The sequence below is a fragment of the Vidua chalybeata genome, chromosome 2 (assembly GCF_026979565.1).
Source record: "Vidua chalybeata isolate OUT-0048 chromosome 2, bVidCha1 merged haplotype, whole genome shotgun sequence".
NCBI classification, from domain to species: Eukaryota; Metazoa; Chordata; class Aves; order Passeriformes; family Viduidae; genus Vidua; species Vidua chalybeata.
This window is the reverse complement of record NC_071531.1, coordinates 98,407,820-98,428,475: the sequence shown is the minus strand read 5'-3', so window position 1 is coordinate 98,428,475 and position 20,656 is coordinate 98,407,820. Positions and strand designations below refer to the sequence as shown.

Sequence of the window (20,656 nt, the reverse complement as noted above, 5' to 3'; positions counted from 1 at the left end):
ACCCAGCATTTGCAAATATTTCCATACTCTAAAGGTTCCAAAATATTGATTTCCATGAACTAGATAGAACATGCACAACCATGTATGCAGCACCAGAAAGAGTGAATATTACTTGAATTCTGGAAAACATAAAATCTGCTGTCATTAAATATTTTAGGACTACAAAAGGAAGGCATCCCTGGTAATCACATAACAGAAGTTAATGTTTAACCTGTCACTACTTAAAACTGTGTTAGTACTGTTTTGCTTGAGTTTTCTTTCTTTTTAATATGTTTTTCCCCAGTGTGGGTAATATTTTTTCTTCAGTTTTACCTGCACAAAACGTAGCCATAAATGTTCATCTCACTAACTCCACTAATAAATACTGTAAGGCACATTTTTTTTTAGTAAACAGCATACAAAGGACTATTCAAACAGAACTGAATCAGACTTACTTGAACTTTAACCTCCTGATGACTCAAAAGGGGAACTAGAAAAGGTACAACTCCCGAATCAATCACCATTTGTATCTGTTCATTTCCACCATCTGTTAAGTAGGACAAAGCCCAAACAGTGTCCACAAGAATCTACAAATTGGAGAGAACATGGTTTACACGTTGAACAGAAAAATTCATATAATGAAGGCTTAATTTAGTGAACAACATTCTACTTATCTGGGGGTGGAGAGGGGAAAACATGCAATTTAGTTATAGGAAAAACTTAAACATTATTGTGATGAGACCTAATCAGTAATATGTTAGATTATCATGCACAAGTATGAAAACCAGGGCCATTTGTTCCATCAGAGTAATTTCTGTATGTCCTCTCAATTTCCTTTTCAATTAATACCACAATTTGGTGCATAAAGTGACAGCATATATCATTTCACAAAGGTAAACTGTTGGGCTTAATTTGCATTTCCAATATAGACAACCAACTCAGGTAAGTAGATGTGCTGCAGAAAATACCAATACAGCTTCCTTAGCATAGCTGTAATTTGTTAAATGTGCTATCTTATGATTATGGAATACATAAATTCCCTTAAGTCTCTAATCCATCTGACACCTTCGCATTTCTGATCCATAGTGCAGTTCTGAAGTGAAACTGCAAACAAGTCTGGTTATATGCCTTTTCCTGCCTTCATATTAAGAATAAAAAACACAGCAAAGGAAAGGAGTTCTTATACCAACTTAAGGACTGGCAACTATTGTAATGTGGCAACTGTTGAAGTGTTCAAGCAAAGCAAAACCCACAGAGAAATGCCTATCATGCAGGGCCATCTGAGAATCTTAAAAGAAAAAAAAAAATCACTGATTACTTGATAAGGATAATTAGAAAGCCTTCAAAAATAGACAGGTACAAAAGTTAGTCATTGAAAGGTAGTACCTGAAGCAGAAACAAAGCCAGCAGAGAGGGATATCACATCACATAGAGATGATGTTAGGAACTGCAGGAAAAGAAGTCTGGACCCCACTAAGGACATAATCTGTTGAGATACCTAAATCTAGCCTACTTTTAAAACAGATAGCCATTTAAAATTTCCAGTTATGAGAACAGCTGAATACTGCAGTACTAGAACGCAGGAAGGACTTTACAGCCCTGACCCACAGGCTGCAGCCACCCAGCTCCGGATGCCAGCCAGCACAGCCCAAAGGCTTTCCTGCCACAGCCTGCTGCTGCCCTCACCTCCTGTGCCGCAGGGACAGCAGAACGTGCTGCAGTGGAGCCACTATGGCAGCAGAAGCAGTGAGAGATGGTGCCTCACCAGTTTGCTGCCCCACAGCTCTGCTGGTGACGAGAGCAGCAGCCGCCAGAAGCGCTCACAGGACTGTGGGCTGACCTACCTGCATCACTGACTCATCTCCAAAGATAGGTTTGCTGCTCCAGTATGGAGAGGCTGGGACCAGACTGGTACCTCCAAACTAGCACCTGACTCTCAGGATCAAAATGACAGACACCCTAATTGAGATCAGTCAAAACCTGGCATCACAGTCTCATACCTACATCAATAAGCTCTCATACAATCATTGCTTGCAAAAAGCTTTAAAATTTTGCAGAGAAAAAGCGCCTACAGGTTAGAAGAGTATTTGGTTTTGCAATGAATTCCGTTCAGCTTTGTCCGAATTACTCATTGAAAAGTCACCATGTGCTGTCTCCCACTCACATTACACTGGGAAAACTCTGGCAAAATCCCAGCTTAAACTGTACAAATATTTTGTGGAGACAAGCCCACTTCACCATTAAAAAAGCAGCAGAAACACTGCTACTACAGTGTTGAACTAACAAATGACAGTCCCACTGATCTCAGGCTTTATTTTATCCCCAAACCCAACACAAGGGTTCAATTCCTTCTTCCCTAAACTAAAGGATCACTACAGGGATTACAAAGTACTGATAGAAGGAGGAGAAAAACAGCTCAATATCCCTCACTTACACACATCTTTTTCTGAAGTCCCAATGTATAAGGCTTCATGAGGTAAATCTACTCCCTAAGACATTACTTGGAAAAACACAGGTGAACTCATGATTCAGGAATGTGGGAAGTACTGATGGTTTAGTATTAAAAAATTGAAGGTTGTCAAAGGTGCCACAAAACAATAGTTTATTGTTGTTTGTTTAAATATATTTTCATATGCGATTTCTTGAATTAAACGTTGCAAAGTCAGGCACCCAACAGGTTACAGAAGCCAGGTTTACCCTTATGATCACAATATTTTACTGGACTGATATACAGAATTACATGTAATTTTTTTACACATATTACATATCTATGCAAAACTATAAACTGGGGCAGAATTAAAGTGCAGCTGATGGTAAAGCTGACACTTTAATTTTCTAGTGCTCAATTCAAGATAGGATCTTTTAAAGCTATTTCAAATGTACAGGATAAAAAATGCCATCTTCTACAAAAGGTATTTCAGAAATGGTATTTGCAGTTTCTTTTTCATGCTCTGAATGGCTACAATCACATATTTAATTATGCATTTATGACTTAATTATACATAAATTAACACACAAACCCAAATTTACTACTCTAACAAAATCCTGCAGCATTATCTTTCTAGAGAAAACAAAGAATCTAAATATCTAAAACTTTAGAAATTACTTACGTTTATATCTGTATGGTAAATGAGAACACACAATGCCGGCAAAATCTGAAAAGAAGTTAATCAGTCATTACAGTAGAACAACATTGGTGGTAAAATTATGAATCCAAGTATTGCAATCACAAAACTTAGCTTTAGTCTGCTTTAGCATATTGTAATCACACACTTCCCAGCAGCTGGTCATTCCTTCAAAGTATGTATAAAAATATCTGTATTATCTGTATTTCAATTTTGTGTAAATATGAGACAGTACGAGATTCCAGACACAGAATGTAGACTGTATTTTGAGGGAAAACAAGCAAATAACAGAGATAAGATACCATGCTGCTACTTTAAAAGCTTTATTATCACACACAATAAAAATTATTAGCCTAATATCAATATATTAACCTCTTGGATTAAAGTTTAATTTTTTTATAATCACAAATGGAGAAAATATAAAACTGGGCTGTGATAAAACTGCTTTGAACAGAGTGTTTTATTTTGTAAAGCATTACTTGCAAAAGTTTCCCTGTTTCTCTGCTTCATTTTTAAAATTTCATAAAGGTTTAGCTGTTAACAGTAACATACTTCACATGGCTTCAAAAACTGTACCTACACTTTTGAATTTATCTTAAAATCAAGAACTTTACTTAGAATTACAATTCTAGTCAAATAGCTCCATTTTACTAACTGTGCTGATGCTATGAAACTGCTTGGTTCACCAGTTTAAAAGGATTTTCAGGATTTCTGCTCAGGCTGGGACTTGTCATTGACTGCATGTGCACACAGACTCGAAACACAAACCACACTACATACCACAGTTTACTTACACTTCCTCTTGCTGAAAATAATCACATCTGAATTCTTCTACGTACAAAATCACATTGTAGCTTTTATTTTTTTTTATTGAAAACATGTAATGCTGAGTATTTTAATGTTTCTAGTGTTTTAATTATTTTGTTGTATAGCTCATCACTTTAGTCTTAACTCAGTTTCAGACGTTACAAATATCTTTATTACAGCTGTAGCAAGAACCATCAAATTGGTCAAATTATTTCATCTAACATATGATAGAGTGGCACAACACATGTGCAGCGACAAAAAACATGCAAAAATTCATAGTATGACAATGTAAAACATTTGGCCTCCAGCCCAGAGAATAAAACATTATCTGTCTCATAATTCTTTATTTACCTCCTGAACTGTCTCCATAGGCGGTGGGGGGTCCTTATTCCTGCAGAGATTTACAATGACCCATGTGACGTTCCGAAGGAAGGTGATGGGAATGGAGGGATTGATGAAGGACAGAAGAGGTTTGACAACTCCCAGTGATATGACATAATCTCTACACTGAGGACCATCACCTACAGAAATGAAAATTGTTGCAAAAGAAATTACATTAAAAATGGAAAATCTTGAAATGTATGCAATGACATGTTGGGATACTGAAATTCTATGTTTCCTCACCAATAGTCTACTACTAAAAGGTCATATTTAATTCAATATACATACATAAAATTATGTATGCATATTTTAGGAAACACAAAATTTATCCTGTTAATACTTTGCATAGCAAGTGATAATATTATTTAGAAAAAAAAGAGGAGGTACATATGTAATTCTGGCCATATTATACACTTTAAAAAAACTGTATCAAGACACAGAATTCAGAGGAAACATAGTCTCTTATGATAATGCCAATGTTCAAAAAGTCAAGTTCTAAAATGAAACGTTCCCTGAATTCAAATCATTAAAACAACAAGTTACCTATAATATTTCCGAGAGCCCAGACAGCTTGCTCACAAACATTCTGGTGTGGTGAATGAAGTAGTCTCAAGAAGAGGGGTACTGCATCTGCAGAATGCAAAGATTTGTTTAATGCTGGATCTTGGTATATGAGCAGCATGTTCACTGATTTACACAAAACACATTCTCCACCATGCCTTATAAATGTTTCTATTATGAAGGGTGCACAAAACCTGAGTTGGACATTTCTATATATATCTAGAGAAGGGAAAAATAGACTTGAGAACAGAATTATTAATCATCGGTGCCCCACATTTAAACATTTCCCCCTATTTCTCAAAATGATAGGTAGACCCTCAAGTATGCAGGCGTGAGATTTCACGTCCCAGTAATTCAGATTTTCCAGTTATCTCAGATCACAACACATACCAAGCAGAATGACATGCCTTCTTGTGCAAACATGCTTCATGTCCTGACTTTAAGAAAATAGCTTCCTCCCAAGAGATGGCTATAGTTAGTTTCCATATGCAGTGAAGATTTACATCCATCTGCCAGTCCCAAGACACGTTTTAATTTGCTCTTATATAATGCCAGCAACATTCCAAATTAAGGAAGTGGTACTTATTTTAGATATCATTCTCTCTGGAATTAAATATATTTGATAGAGCTAAGGAACTATCCCACTACTATGCCCATGCACTGTTTTCCTTCAGACAACCCATACTGTTTGAAAGACAGTAACTCTTGCAGCAATTTTAAAAATCTATATATGATCATAGTAATCCTATAGTCTGAATAAACTATATACTTTTATATACTGTTATATATACTATTAAAGAGTATTTTTCTTGCAGAAATAGCTTCACAATTTTTTTAAAAGTACAACACAGTTTGTGAGCAACTCTGAATCAATATTGTGTTGATAATGTAAAGTGATAATAAGCCAAAAAAACTCAGATGTATTGTCCTGGAAAATACAGAGCTATGAAGAACAAAGACAGCATAAAATTCCTTCCCCACCCCAAAGGAGTGATTCAGCCACTGCCTATAAATGATAAGCAGGGACAGCAACACACTGTTGCTTAAGAACACTCACTATTGTAATAAAATCATCCCACTTCCATTAGCTCAAGTGGAATATTTTAGTTTCCTTCTCAGCAATTACTGAGATTACAATTCAGCCATACATGCATTCAACATTTTTTGGAGAAGAGGGTCAACTATGTAGTTTATATTACACTGCAATCCTGGTATGCTTTCAAAACCAGGAATGAAGTTATTTCATAAGAGCACTCAGGCAGGAGGACAACCTGAGAGAGCATGAGGTGAGGTTAACTGACCTACCACTCTCAAAAAATTAATTATTCCTGCTCCAAACTGGCTCCTGCCAAGAGCTATTCTGTGCATTTAGTACTTCTCTTTTGCTGGACCTTCCAAGTACCATCTGTCCCTTCTGATTGCAGGAGGCTGCCTTCTTTTGTATTAAGGCTGCATCAGCCTCTTCTGTAGCTGCAAGGGTCTATTGCTTTGTTTCCTCAAACCCTTTCTTATCTAAAGGGAGAAGAGCAGGGAGACTGTTTTCCCTTGGTCATCTCCCAGTCAAAGCAGCATGACTGGGCTAAACTTCATCCGTTTTCTCTTCATGAGTAAAATGCTTTTTGATTCTCTGAAGTCATTTAGCACATTTTCTTCTTTTCAAGCATTAACTAAACAGATTTTGGGAGAAACATGTCCCAGCTTGAACTTCTAGTAATTGTTCAGGTAACAATAATGCTTTTAGTTGTGCTATACATACTTTTATTCCACTTTTAATTTTTACTTTGAGATTTTTTCCAGATTTTTTCCTGCAAAGCTAATACTATAAACATCCTTTCTGTTCACTTCATTCAAACAGGACTACATTGTGTGACACAAAAAAGAAAGAAAACAATGACTAACCAATGAACAAGTTGAGAAAGAAGAAAAAACTTGGGAGTAGATTTTCAAAGGTACTTAGACACCAAAAAAGCAATCTAAAAACAGAGGTGCCCAAATCACATCAGAAGTTTTTGAAACAAAGTCAAGATATTAATTTTTTTTTTTTGTTTTAAAGCCTTTGGATTTTTATCCAAAGCTCATTTTATCTAAATATTATTTTGGATAATAATAATAATAATCATCATCATAATCCAATATCTTAAATATACAGAATCTAATAATTATTCAGTTATTTTATTAGCCATGAAAACATACAAATCAGCATTTTAATTTGAAATGCAGGTTCATACACTAAAAAAAAGATTCAAATAACTAAGTCATAATTTTCCCATATAAAAATGAGAATATGAGTAAGTCAAGACAGCTTATTATATATTTGCTTATCTATAATCTACTGTTTAATGACAACATATTGTATTTAGCATAACGGTGATTGTTTTAAGATAAGTATGATGATCCATAAAAGCGACAGATATAATGATGAAAACATTATTTGATTAATTCAGCTTCATTTGACTTTAGAGTTTCTTTCCTTTCTCACGGTCTGGTTAAACAAGAAATGAAAGCAGCTCAACAAACTTGTGTGTACAGGAGATATGAATCATACAGACAAGGAAAGGATGGTAATTTTCTTAACAATGTATTTAATGTGCAACCTTACATAACTGTATGTATTTAACAACTTTAATAAGATTTATGAACACACCTTTGAGGCAGAAAGAATTAATTCCTAACTTACGTGTTAGCCACAGAGCAATTAATGGTACATGATTTCAGAAATCAAACCAAGAACGAGAAAGAACTTAGATTTTTGTGATAGTTATTGTATCATCTGTCATTCTCTATCTTCTTTATGGGAAACCCTGTCTGGAATCCTTAACATCAATTGTTAGTAACAAGCAGATTTATGTTTAAGAGCAAATGTAGAAATCTTTCAGAAATCTTCGCTAAATCTTTAGGACAAGCATGTATTTATTACTTTAACGGTATTGATAAGAAATGGCAGTCGTTATCCAAATACTTTCTTTTTCCCACAATATCCACCCCCACTGCCTCCTCCCCCAAAAAAAACCAAAGCTGTAATACTTACTCGACTGTACAACAGCTTGAGTCTGTGCAGAAGTGCCTGATGCTATGTTAGTCAATGCCCATGCAGCTTCAAATTGTAATGAAGGACTGTAATGAAAGAATTTTATACTACTAAGTTGAAACATGATCTGAAGACTATTTTATGGTTCATTTCAATATTGCTAGCCATATCCATAAGAAATACTCTACATTTAGGCAGTACCACTGGGCTAAAATTTAAAAAACTCCAACATCTAAGCCTGCACTTTTCAGGGGAAAAGCTGTAAGAAAAAAGAGATCTTGCATTCTGTGACCTTCTGTAAATGACGGTCACCTTCTGTGACCATCCATCACTCTGAATTAATATTAGTAACAAAAAAAAAAGCCAACCAAACAACCAGTTAAACTTGATTCTTCCAACATTACATTCCAGATCAAGTGCAAGCTGGTATACTTGGACACAGACATTTTTCTGCACCATCACTGACAGGTGAAATATCTAGAATCAGTAAGAAAAGACAGTATCACACCTGTCTAAATACAGATAAAATTAGTTGCAAATGTCATGAAACCTGGGAGAACATCTCCAAGATGTCTTCAACTGTTGTCTATGCCAACAGCAGTTTAGTAAAACAGTTTGCATGAAAACTGCTGTTCAAGCAAATACTAAAAGTTAAGAGTTCTACAAGCTACAAAAGAGTTTACAGCCCATGGTCATTAACACCACTATAAGTGTCTGGATTTAGGAAGAACAGAGAATATTTACTGTTAGGTGACTGTTTCATTTCCATGGGTTTTGTATCTTTATCAGTCATGTTTTATACATAGTTGTAAGTACCTGCTTCTTTTAAACTTTTTTGTGTATTAATTTCTAAAGCAATTTGAGGTTTTATTGGCGACGGGATTGCAAAATAATTAAACAGGAGATAAAAACAAATCACACCTGTCAGCAGCTACCTATGAACCTTTAAATTTGAGGATCAAGTGTATTATAACTCTAGTTTTAGGTTAGTCCCTTTTTTCTTTCTCTCATGTTAAGCTTTCAAGTATAACATGAACAACAGCTTTAATGATTTGTTATGCAAAGTCTTTTCAGAGTTGAACTCTGCTAAATATTATATAGCAATCACAATTAAAAGGACTGCTTAAAAAAACCGTTGAGTTCAATTTTGAAAGACTTAGTAAACATTTACAAGGGTAAATCAAACAAAAACTAGCAAAAGATTCAAATTTGAAAGAATTTTCAAAGCAATGAACCATCTACTTCTAGAGCAGACAAGCGTTCATGACCGATTTTAAAATTCTTTCCTGATTTGAATGTTATTGTCAGCTGCCTTCTAAGCCACTGTTTTGTTAAACAAGCTAGGAAAAAACCCTACTTGCAGTTCATAGTTTTGCAGCTATCACAATATACCAAAAATACCACTACATATTTTTGAAGTTCCTAGCTCTCATAGCTGCAGAAATAACATTGAAAATGGAAATACTTGAAATACATTAATATCTGCCTGAGATCAAAGACAGGCTAAAATATTTACCTCAATTGTGTAAATCCCTATCTATCTGAATCAGGGGCTCAAGATTTGTTGAATATGGTGTGTTTTGTTTCTTACATGTCATTAAATGCTTGCAGCTATATGCTCAGTGTTCCCTATGTTCTTTACTGAAGCTCTTTGTTTTCCAATAAAGACTCAGAGAGCATGCTCACCGTGTTCTACCATCACATAAGAGAGAGCCAGAAGGAAACACATCTTACAGTGAGAAGAAACCAGAAACTTCAGCTAATAATCTTAATGGAAAAGACAAATGTATTCTGAAAAAAAACCGTGTTCACAACCCGACAATGTTCTCTGCCTTCATGGAAATATACACAACAAGTCTGTGCAGATTTCTTAAAAAAAGCTGGTAAAAGGCTGAAATATTCAAAACCAGTGAGACATGTAGTAAGGTTTTATCCATTAGCTGGATATGCTCAAACATGCTCTAAAAAAATTAAATGATATTTCAGTGGCAGAGTAAATATTCCTGGAGAATTTGTGATTTACCATCATGGAATGTGATCCACTGTGTCAGATTATATGGTGGTGGAATCCTCAGTTTTGTTTCAAATAATTATTTTCTTTCTAATGCAAATTTCCAGCAACAGTGAAGATTTTTAAAAGAATACTTACTTATCATCCCTTTCTAGGCATTTTACCAGAATTGGTAAAATTCCAGATTTTATTAAGTCATCAATAGGTGGATTTCTGTCACTGGATAGGAGTTTTCTGTGAAATGGAAAGTAAAAGTAAGTAACTTTTATAACAAAAAATGTGTATACATTATGTTTCTGTATCTTTATTTATTTTTACCTTGCAGCTTGGACAGCACTCAGTTGGATCACTGGGTTGTCACTTGTGGCATTCTAAAAAAAAAAAATTAAAAACACGGTAAAAATTAAAAATGCACAGAACACACCCTTCTAGTTAAAAAAAGTTAAATGTAACATACCTGCAGTATAGCTTCTAGTGTTACATTTTGCTTGAAAAGAAAAAAAAAGTTTTAGTAATTTTGCTGATAAATTATAACCTTCTTAAACATTTAATACAAGAAAACTTATTTTAACAGTGTATCAGTTCATAAATTTACTTTCAAAGAACTGCAAGATAACAAAATATATTGTTTAGAGACATCACCAAAGTTTTAAAAATAATTCCAGAATCAAGGAACTTACTGCTTTGAAGTCAGCATCAACATCAGAATCTTCTAAGCTTTCCTCTTGAGGAACATTCCTTTTTTTCAAAAGATGCTCATCTCTTTTGTTCTGTAAAGAAATGACAAAAATAAAGCCACTTTTAATGCTTATTAGTACAGGGTGGTGATGCACAATGGACCCTTTCAACATTTAAGTATAGATAAGGTTGCCATTTTTAAAGGCATTTGTAACTGCAAATAGAATTTGCAGTATTTTAGCTGTAATAATCTGGCAGCTTGCTAATCAGACAGATCTACAACAATCCATGACATTTGAATTAATTAAAACTCACAGTCTGGGGATCAGTTTTCTAACAGGCATCCACAATACTCATAGCTCTGCATGATATTAACATTTAGCCACACAGAAATTCTTTTTCAAAATAAGATTATTTTTCAGCTAAACCTGTTTTGAAGCTCCCTGGTCACATCTATTTGCATTTTCTGTGTAAAGTAGCATGCTCCATGCACACTGGCACTTGCAGTATTTCCTACTCATGCTGTTAGCCTAATTTCTGACAAAAAACAAGACACCTTCTCGTCTTAGTTCCTTTAAGGAATTACAAAAGAATAAAATTATCTTTTCAGTGGTAAAATACCCATTTAACATTTAATTTTAACATTCCTAATTTAATGAATTTGAAGACATAAAACAGTAATTTAAAAAGAAAGAAAACAAATCATCAATTGTTTACACTTTTTTTACAAATTTAAAATTTATTAAAAGTATTACACCAAAACCATGAAATGGTCTCTTCTAAATTTTAGACTTTATGTTTTGTTTGGTATGTCTGGAGGTACAAAGACAGAAGGGGCAATGGAGGATGATGCAGTACATATATATCTGAACACCTTTTTATGTTTGGTTTTGGTTTTTTTTGTAAGTTAATTAAGATTTAATTATTTAATGATGCAAAATGTTGAAAAAGAGTAAGAGCTAGCTCTAACATCTAGAAGAAATCTAGTATACTACCAAGGAAAGGCAGGCTCTTCAGTCTCCAATTATCTGATAACCACAGCACTCCTTGAAGAAATTTTATTATACCACACCTGGTTTGTAATATCTAAAAAAGCCTCTAAACAGAATGATGTGTTGAAGGGTCCCCAGTATTTTATTTTATATTATAAAAAACAGCAATTCTAGGTCCAAAATTTCTGGGACTTGCTTACCTTTCAGACATCTTAGAAATAACTTAAAACAAATTTGAAATCCTCTCTTTTTTTTTTTTTTTTTTCCGATATAACAATGCTAGAACTACAAACAAACACAAGAATAACCCTTTAATGCAGAAAACAATCCACAGACATAGCATAGTTTAATTTTAGTCAAGTTTTAAGTACAGAAACTAGATCCTCAAAGAGTGCACAAGACCACCTAGACTGGCTCCAGAGCCGTGCAGTAATGGCTGCATATATGGAGCACATCAATAAAGACAAGCACCACAGGCAGTTTGTTGGCAAGCGGATCTGGAGAGAAGGAAGATGGAAAGGAGCAGGCAGTTAAACACTGAGAAAGTAGCATCAGGCAAGAATGCATTAACTGATGGATTCACCATAAAGACCTGTAATGTATTTATCTGATTTTCCCACACCAGACACTGAGCTGAACAAGAGCCTCTCCTGTACCAGTAAGCCTTCTATACCTGCACACACAACTATCCAATCCTCCGAGAACGCCTCCTACTGTTAACCTTAACCAAAACAAGTACGAGTAACAGTCCATACTCTAAGGCCAAGATATTACACCCCCTTAAGAGAGAGACATAACTGACCACAGAATGATGCTGCAATTTCTGTGAGTGCAGGCAATGTGTTCAGGTCATCAGTCATATGGTGTGATGGGCTCCAGAAAAAATTAGCTCAGTCAAGGAAAGAAAGAAGGAGCAACAGTGTTTCTGTAGCTACTCGCTGTTTGCAGGTGGCTGAGTTGAAAAACAACTAACAGAACCAAAACAGCAGCCTGAGGCAGAGAAGCTATTACTAAGAAGTACTAAAAGTTTCTATTCTAATTAGCACTTCTTATAAGGTCGAAGTGCTCATGAAACCTTTCAGTCCTAAACAGTGTCTCTAAGGCTATTTGAAGTATCATTGTCCCTCTGCAAAAGTGTCCAACCCCTGGACAGCTAAACTGTTCTCTCCAGTAATTTGACAGGCTAATCACTCTCCTCCAGAAGGCAAAGACGATTTGCAGCCTGCCATGGCTTTAAAATGCTTGTATTTTGACATATATATCAAACTCAAAAAGGTTTTGCCTAATTCAAAGCACTGGCCTCTTCTGGAGGCTCCTGCGGTGAAAACAAAGGCAAATGAACATACCTGGATACTGCTGTCCTGTTCAAAGCCTAGCGAGAGAGCCCTTTCAAAGGCAGAGGCATCAAAGTGGAATATCTGATGAAGGGTAAAACCTTGTCACAAACAAAATTCAGCAGGTCTCCTTCTAAAGGGAAGATCCTCAACAGTGCCTGAACCATGTGTACTATGTACAGTAAGTATAGAAGTTCATGAACAGGTGCTGACTGCTGGTTATAAGTATTGCCAGCATTCTGGTAGAGGTCCTACTACAGCAGCCTACAAACAAAAGGCACTGGTAAACGTGCCAAATGAATAGATAATAGTCATGATACCAGGAGTGCACTTTCTTGTCCAGTTTTTATGACAGATGCCCATCATTTGTTTCACTGACAGTGGGATGGTCAAGCTATATGAACAGTAAGTATTCAAGTCCTGCAGATCCTGGTACTTTTGTTTGTCTTCTTGGAAGATGGCCACAGGATTAAAAAATATATAGACTAATGCAAGTAAGTTTCAAATGTTCAAAAACATTATTTAACAGAAGACTCCTTGTGGGTGAAGGGAACATCCTAAAAGCTCTGTGCTGCACTGCACTTAGTACTAGGGGACATTGCCAATGGGATGCTCTAACGGAACTGTGAAAAATGCCAAATATGAATTTCTACATATTTTTTAGCACTGGACAGGAAAGCTCTGTGAAGAATGCCAGCTATTGTGAGGTTTCAAGATTAAAAGGGAAAGAAATTAACAAGAAAATCTTTGCCTGCAGATAACAAATACCATTACAAAATGTTTCTTCAGGTCAGGGGAAAGTTTAGGAGCTCAGTAGCCAGTAGAAGTTCTTGAGGCACGGAAGTTAAGATATTTACGTTTGAGTCTCCTGAGGACAAAAAGCAGAACTTTCAACATTAGAAACTGGAGTTCCTAATGCTAGCTAGTATTAGATACACTCACAGATGACAACAAGCATCTCTTGCCCCTACAATTACACCCAAGGAAAGACTAAGGGTTCAAGCCAGTGATGGAGGTAGATTCAGGTTTTCTGGACATCCATTTTATGCTACCACTGATTCCAAGACTCTTCTTCAGATAAAGACTTAGCTACAGATACACAGTTAGAAGACGTAGGCAACTTTCCTACATTTGAGTTCTGTTAATTTACCTTTGTGACAACAGAGAACAATCATAATGTTCCTGTTTGGTCAGTGCTCATGTGTCTCAGAAGAGGAGCAAATTGACTAAAAAGAAGTAGGTATCAGTGTATGGCCTAAGCATGGACTGCAAAGATTGAGATCTCTTTAGTCAGGGAACAGCAAGATCTCACCCAAATGGATTCAAGCAAGTCTCCAAAGAATTTCTTAGCCCCTTTCAACTAAGCCTCTAAAAGAATCTATTAGGAATGTAATTTTCCTCTTAGGGTATTTTTTTTAATTAATCAATTGAGGCAGGGTAAATGCAAATTCTTTTCCAAGAATTTGTGCTACTAACACTTGATAAGGAAGCCTCCAGAAGAACATACTAATAGTGCTTCAGTGTCCCTGCCATTGTAGCCATTCTTCAAACTGGTAGATTTATGTATTAAAATATGTTCTTTACAGTGAATGAAAAGCTATATATACACACTGAACTGGAAGAGACACTTAACTGATACAAGTTTTAATATCTTGAAACTAAGAATTTTCTTTTTCTTTTGGATTTTCAGACTTACTAAGAATCAGATTTTTTTTCCCACCCTAGCAGTCCCAGCAACATGAAAAACAGACTCCTTTCTTCAAGGAGTATTCTACTTTATTTAGGAGCTATCATGGACATAAGTAATCTTATTTAAGAAAGATCAGAGTAGAAAAAAGGACAGTATGCCAGGGAGAGTGGTAAAAAAAGACATATGCCCATGACTCTTTAATCCCCCACTTATTTAGCAAATAATTGCTTTGCCTTGCACCAAACTTTAATTGGCAATTAGAGCTTTCATGTGCACATGTCTGTGAGCTCTCAGGGTCAGCTGAGTTTGCACAGAAAGACAAAAATAAACCTTGTGAGAGATCATGGAAGTTCTTAGGATTCCAGTTAGCGGGACAGTATCCTGTGTTTCTGCTGAAGTTAGGAGTGCTAAGGCTTCCTTTGAAGGGTGACATCTAACTCAATGACTATATCACTGACCTAGCTAAGGACTACCTTTCTTTAGGTACACAAGTGGCCCAAGTCAAACTTAATCTTCAGAGAAAGCCAAGCACCCAGAATCAAAGGATGTCTCAGAGCAATGGAGTTACAGGATTCATTTAGATATAGAACCTTAAACTGAACCCTAACCATTGCTCATCCACCATGCCCCTTCAGCTTGAGAGTAACAGACTAAGCCAATTAATTCCAGGGTCCCTGTTACTAACAGAGCAGCCTTCAGGTTTCTGGGATGCTGAAACCAAGTGATAAACACTCCAAATCAGACTTCACCAAGACATTGCACCGAAGAGCTTTGTATTCTAAATCCTGATGCAGTCTCCATCACCCGACACTGACAGTGTCAAAACTGACACTGTTATCTGTCAGGAAAGGGAGATGGCTATTGTTTAAGCTCTCTTGTTCTTGTACAAACAATATAATCAGAGACCAAGACTATCTTTCCAGAAATGTAGTAGGTCCATTCTCAAAATGCACAGAACACAAAGCCAATATGGAATCAGTAAAGGGCACCTGACCATGAGGAGTGTCATCTGACTGGCTCATGATGCCGACCCATGCCTCAACCTGGAATCCGCCAGACTACTGCTACCTTTTCGTATCAGATAGCTTTGTTAATCTTTGTTAATTAAATTCCTAAACAAATAATAAGTGATTGAGAAATAAAAAACAGGGAAAAAGTAGTTTCTTCCTGAATAAGAGCTGTGGTGTGAAGATAGTGAATAGAGATAATATATTCTTGAAACACAGAATGTCTTGCAAATGGCACCTTGATGTCTGTAATTTCAAGAGAATAAACACTTCACACTGATGCATGCAGAAATTGTTTACTACCGTTCAAAGCCATGATTTTTTATTTATTCCATCTTACTAAACAGAGATGTGAGCAATTTCATCAGATTCATTCATTTAATATTTATATTCACATTGATTCAAAACACAAACCCACGACTACATAGTGCTTCAACCGTACAGATCAAGAACACACTCAATTTGTCTCTTTTCTTCAAAGCCAGGTGTACATGCAGCATCTCGGTAGCTGGTATGAAGAGAAGACGTCCCTTTCCTTTGAAGGGGCACCAGTGGATTACTAAGGTCATGCCAAAAATTTCTTGAATTTGGCATATTCATGCTAGAGCAGCAGTGTTAACTCTAAAGACTGAAGCAATGATATTATAACTTATCCTTTCCACTGCTGGAACTTGATAAAACACATCCCTTAACATTTCAGTCTCAATTCTGTACCAGAAGCAATGATACAGAATCTCATCTGCCACAGAGTTCCCACTGCAAACCAGTTGCCCACCACGACGAGCTGAGTTGACACATGCTGAATTTATTATTAAAGCAGATTTTTTCTGGTCTCTGCAGTGAAGATGTTTTACCAACACTCAAGAACACCAACTCCTGCATTTAAGAGTGCTGCAGCTGCTGTTCACTCTTGATTTACAGTCTGACCTACATCCAGTGCTCAGGCTTCTCCTCTAAATGTGTAACTGATCTTTGCATGTGCAGTTTTCAGTGAGAAGTCACTGGCAGCTCATAGGCTTCCTCATTTTCACTCACATATTACTGGCACATGCTGGATTCCTTCCACACAGGATAATATCTTGCCTTAAGTGTCTGACTTGCTCCCCCCCACCACACTTCTGTAATAAACTGGCCTTGAAAGTGTGACCTGTTACAAAAAACAATTATAAGAATTTAAAATTAAAATTCTCACTTTGCACTGCAAAGTTCTCTCCAAAGATTGCACTGGAATGTTCACATTGCATCTCAATTTAACAAGATGTATAAGGATGTGCTCCATTAGTTAAGCCATCTTTTACTGGTTTGCTTTGCTTGCAGGCACATGCTGCCCAAGTGCTATGAATGACTCTTCCTAGTACAGATTTCACAGTTACACAGCATCTTTTACATGTTAGAGAGGGCCTCTAACATGTCAGCATAAACTTCCACTGCTGATCATTTTCCAGTCATTTCGGTCAAATTAGATTTCTTTGACTAATTATTATAATCTCAGGATGAATCTTAGAAATATTTACAGTTTATATTGTAATGAGATAGAGAAGTTTTTCTGTAAGACCTGAAAAAAGCAAAGTCCCTTTTTCCAAGAGGAACAGAAGGATCCCAGGAAAATAGTAGTACAAGATTTTTTGGTTGCTCCTACACAATCAGGTGGTAAGTGCAGAAAAAAATTCTCAAAAACGAGTCAAGCTGATTTCTATCAACATAATTCCTATTTACAAACCCTTCACTTTGATTTTAGCAAGGATTTTGTCTTCTCAGTTTGCAAATAATGAAAAAGAAGACAGAATTTGGTGGGTATACACTTCTAAGCAAGCACCACTTAAACTGTCAAGGATTCAAGTGGCAAACTGGAGAGAAGCATCAAATGGGAGACCAAAAAGAGCTTGGGCTATACTGAGAATATTCAAACCAAAGACTTATCAGGTCATTAAGGAAAATAATAGAAAAGACAGGTTATACCAAGCTGGAGAAGCCTGGAAACATACTAGGGAACAGAATGGGGAAGCCTGGAAAAAGCAGATATAATTCAGAAGACAGAAGTCAATTGTAAAAAAAAAAAAAACCTTGCAAACCTTGCATAGTTTATTCAACTATGCAAACAAAACAAACAACTACATTAGCTTTGTTGTACTCTAAGAAGTGTACAAAGCATACACAGACTGTGTGCCTGTCAACAACATACTTAGAATAAAGAGGAATACTGTATCAAGAACTGATTTTCACTTTTCCATTTAAAACTCAACTGCAGCCTGCATCCTTTCAGATCTCCACACTTCCAGGAAAACACAGGCAATTTGGATCTGAGAAGCAGCAACAAGTCAAATCTAGGAAAGAGAAGGTTCAAGAAAAGGGTGAAGAACTGAAGCTGCCTCAACAGGATAAAGGTAAAGGAGCCAGTATGAAGTCCTCAAATACACTGAAGGTACCCAAAAGCAAATAAAAGTTTACCCTTTCTCTTTAAGGTGCCAAGAAATAGCAGTTGGAAGAGTTATGAAAGATGAGGGTGTAATGAATGCTCTAGTTAGGCAGAGCAGTAAACTAGATCAACTCTCATACTCATGATCTTCCCAGCCATACGGACATTTACCCAATACAGCCAAAATCTGACCCCCAAACTAACTCCCTTTACAGCACAGAAGCAATAATTTTCAGAAAACAAGATAAATGAACAACCTCACTTTCTAAATGCTAAGACTCTCCCTTTTCCCATTCAAAGATTTCAAACATTTGAACAGCTGAGACCTCCACTGTAATAACTGGTACAGAAACCAAATATGGATTATTTCCAAGTGATACACTGGAGTAAAGCAGTATTGTTCTGTTGTACTGAGCTTCACAAATTGGAGAAGGAAAATAAATTAGAATCCACAGTTAGTATTTAACAAATTTACACCTTTTCTATGTACATTTGGGGCTATAAAGCAAAGCTTATGGAAAAAATATTTAGTTAAGACACCAGAGCACTTTTAGCAAAGTAACACAGTTGATAAACAAAAGCAGACTCACCTTCCGCAATTCAATTGTAACTTCATTTCTGTGTCTTCTCATAGTCTGTTAAAAAAAAAAAAAAATGTACGTCAAGAAAGTAGTATTCTGTTTTGGAATCAGCTGTTTCTAGGTAAAAAAAGTGCATTCAATCTATTCATCAAAAGACATGTAAAAATGTGCATAATTTATAACTCAATCTTTCCTAGGAGGATGCACGTGTTTTTTGTGATGTTTCGTTTCAGCTGGGTTTCTTTTTTTTGGTTGGTTTCTTCTCTTTTTTTATTTATCATACACCTTTACAGATAGCTTTGTCATAAGCCACAAGAAGTACCCCAAAGGTACAAAATATCAACTTCCCCATGGACTTTCACTAGAATGATTCTCCAGGTGTTTTCATTGAAATGACTCTCCACAGTCTTATGTGCAGACCATAGGCAGCAGTAAATCCAGGTTAGACAATCTCACATTCCCATATAATTACATTCACAACCGAAACACATAACCTATAACAGTTCTGTGGCCAAAATCAATCATGACTGACAGAAGATGACTGAGCTCAATGCAACAAGACCAATCGGGCTTGCAGAAAAAGGAAACAAAGTACTACAGTGGTACTGAGTCTCCTTAGGATCTACAACCTAAACACTGCAAAGGAAAACCAGCACATAAGCATCTCAGCTCCTTAAAGATACTGGACACTCAGAATGCATTCCTGACAATACTGCTGCACCTCCCAGATAAGAGAGACCAGAAGACTGAAAAAGAATTTGAGCCTACTGAAGGCAATCTCCCATTCAACTCTCTCATTCAACTATTAGTGGAAAAGACATGTACCATCAGAATGCAATTCAAAGGAGAACAGAACTGGATGACTGCTGGCAGTCCAGCAAGATCACCCACACTAACTAAAATTAGCCTTTTAAAATACTTTCTATGTCCTATCCTTGCTACTGACCTTCACTGCCACTATCACGTTCCTTTTGAGTTAGGGCAAATAACTCCCTGAGCAAAAAAGTTACCAGTGAAGACCAGCAATATACAGTAAACACCAGCATCCCCATCAGCCATCTAAGAAAACACCAAACATGCTGAAGATGAAACACAGGTAGAAAAATTGAGCAGATTTCACACCATGAATATATGTACAAGACAACTACAAGAGCTTCACTGTTCTCAGCCAGTTTGCACAGCAGTGCCATGGGCAGGGGTGTCACTCACTAAAACAAGTTGCTCAGAGCCCCATTCAGCCTGGCCTTGAACACTGCCAAGGATGGGGCATTGGCAACTTCTCTGGACAACCTGTGCCTGTACCTCACCACTCCCTCAGAAAAGAATTGCTTCCTGAAATCTAATCTAAACCTACTCTTTTTCAGTTTAAAAACATTGTCCCTTGCCCTCTCACTATCTGCCCCTATAAGCACCCTCTCTCCCTCCTTTTTGTAAGCTTCTTTAAGGTACCGGAAGGCTGCAATGAGGTCTCCCTGAAGCTGTCTCATCTCCATTATGAAATTCATTACACTGGGTTCACTTGAGAGTTAGGAAGGCTTGTCTTCCTGCCCACTGCTTGATTAACCAGCTCACTCATGTAAACACGGACAAAATTCTCCTTTTACATCTACAGGGTTGAACTCTACTACTTTAAACAAAATAAGTCCTCATTACTGTAAGAGGACACCAGCACTACAGCATCCACCAGAACTGCATGTTATTTCCCCCCCCCCCCATCATTTTGGTAAATCATTTGTACTTGTGACCATCTGAGCCTGCTGCAACAGCTCAGTATGATAGGGACTGGATAGCTGGGGAATGGGAGGGTATCGGATGGGTTCATTTGTTTGAACAAATGAAGAACCCAAGAAGTCATCATATGCAACTAGCAAGACCAGTCATACAAATTTATTGTTCTATTAGAACTTTATATTTGAATAATCTTAATAACTGTGTCAAATTTAAGGACATCATAAAGTCTTAAGTTTTTCAACACTTCTTCCCTATGACAGCTGCCTTCCAGTACTAAAGTGGGATACAAGAGAGCTGGAAAGGGACTTTTTACCAGAGTATGGAGTCATAGGACA

At 36.5% G+C, this 20,656-nt stretch overlaps 1 protein-coding gene across 3 annotated transcripts in view; it reads right to left on the bottom strand.

The window, feature by feature from the left end:
• KPNA3 (karyopherin subunit alpha 3) overlaps window positions 1-20,656 on the bottom strand; it is a 45,465-nt gene that overhangs the window by 8,995 nt on the left and 15,814 nt on the right. For all 3 annotated transcript variants that reach the window (XM_053934434.1, XM_053934436.1, XM_053934435.1), the window contains exons 2-11: window positions 18,600-18,644; window positions 10,573-10,662; window positions 10,350-10,379; window positions 10,211-10,263; window positions 10,031-10,126; window positions 7,882-7,967; window positions 4,836-4,922; window positions 4,263-4,432; window positions 3,090-3,134; window positions 435-566 (exon numbers count right to left, since the gene is read on the bottom strand). In XM_053934434.1, coding sequence (XP_053790409.1) covers window positions 435-566; window positions 3,090-3,134; window positions 4,263-4,432; window positions 4,836-4,922; window positions 7,882-7,967; window positions 10,031-10,126; window positions 10,211-10,263; window positions 10,350-10,379; window positions 10,573-10,662; window positions 18,600-18,644 — 834 coding nt within the window. The remainder of the gene's footprint in view (window positions 1-434; window positions 567-3,089; window positions 3,135-4,262; window positions 4,433-4,835; window positions 4,923-7,881; window positions 7,968-10,030; window positions 10,127-10,210; window positions 10,264-10,349; window positions 10,380-10,572; window positions 10,663-18,599; window positions 18,645-20,656) is intronic.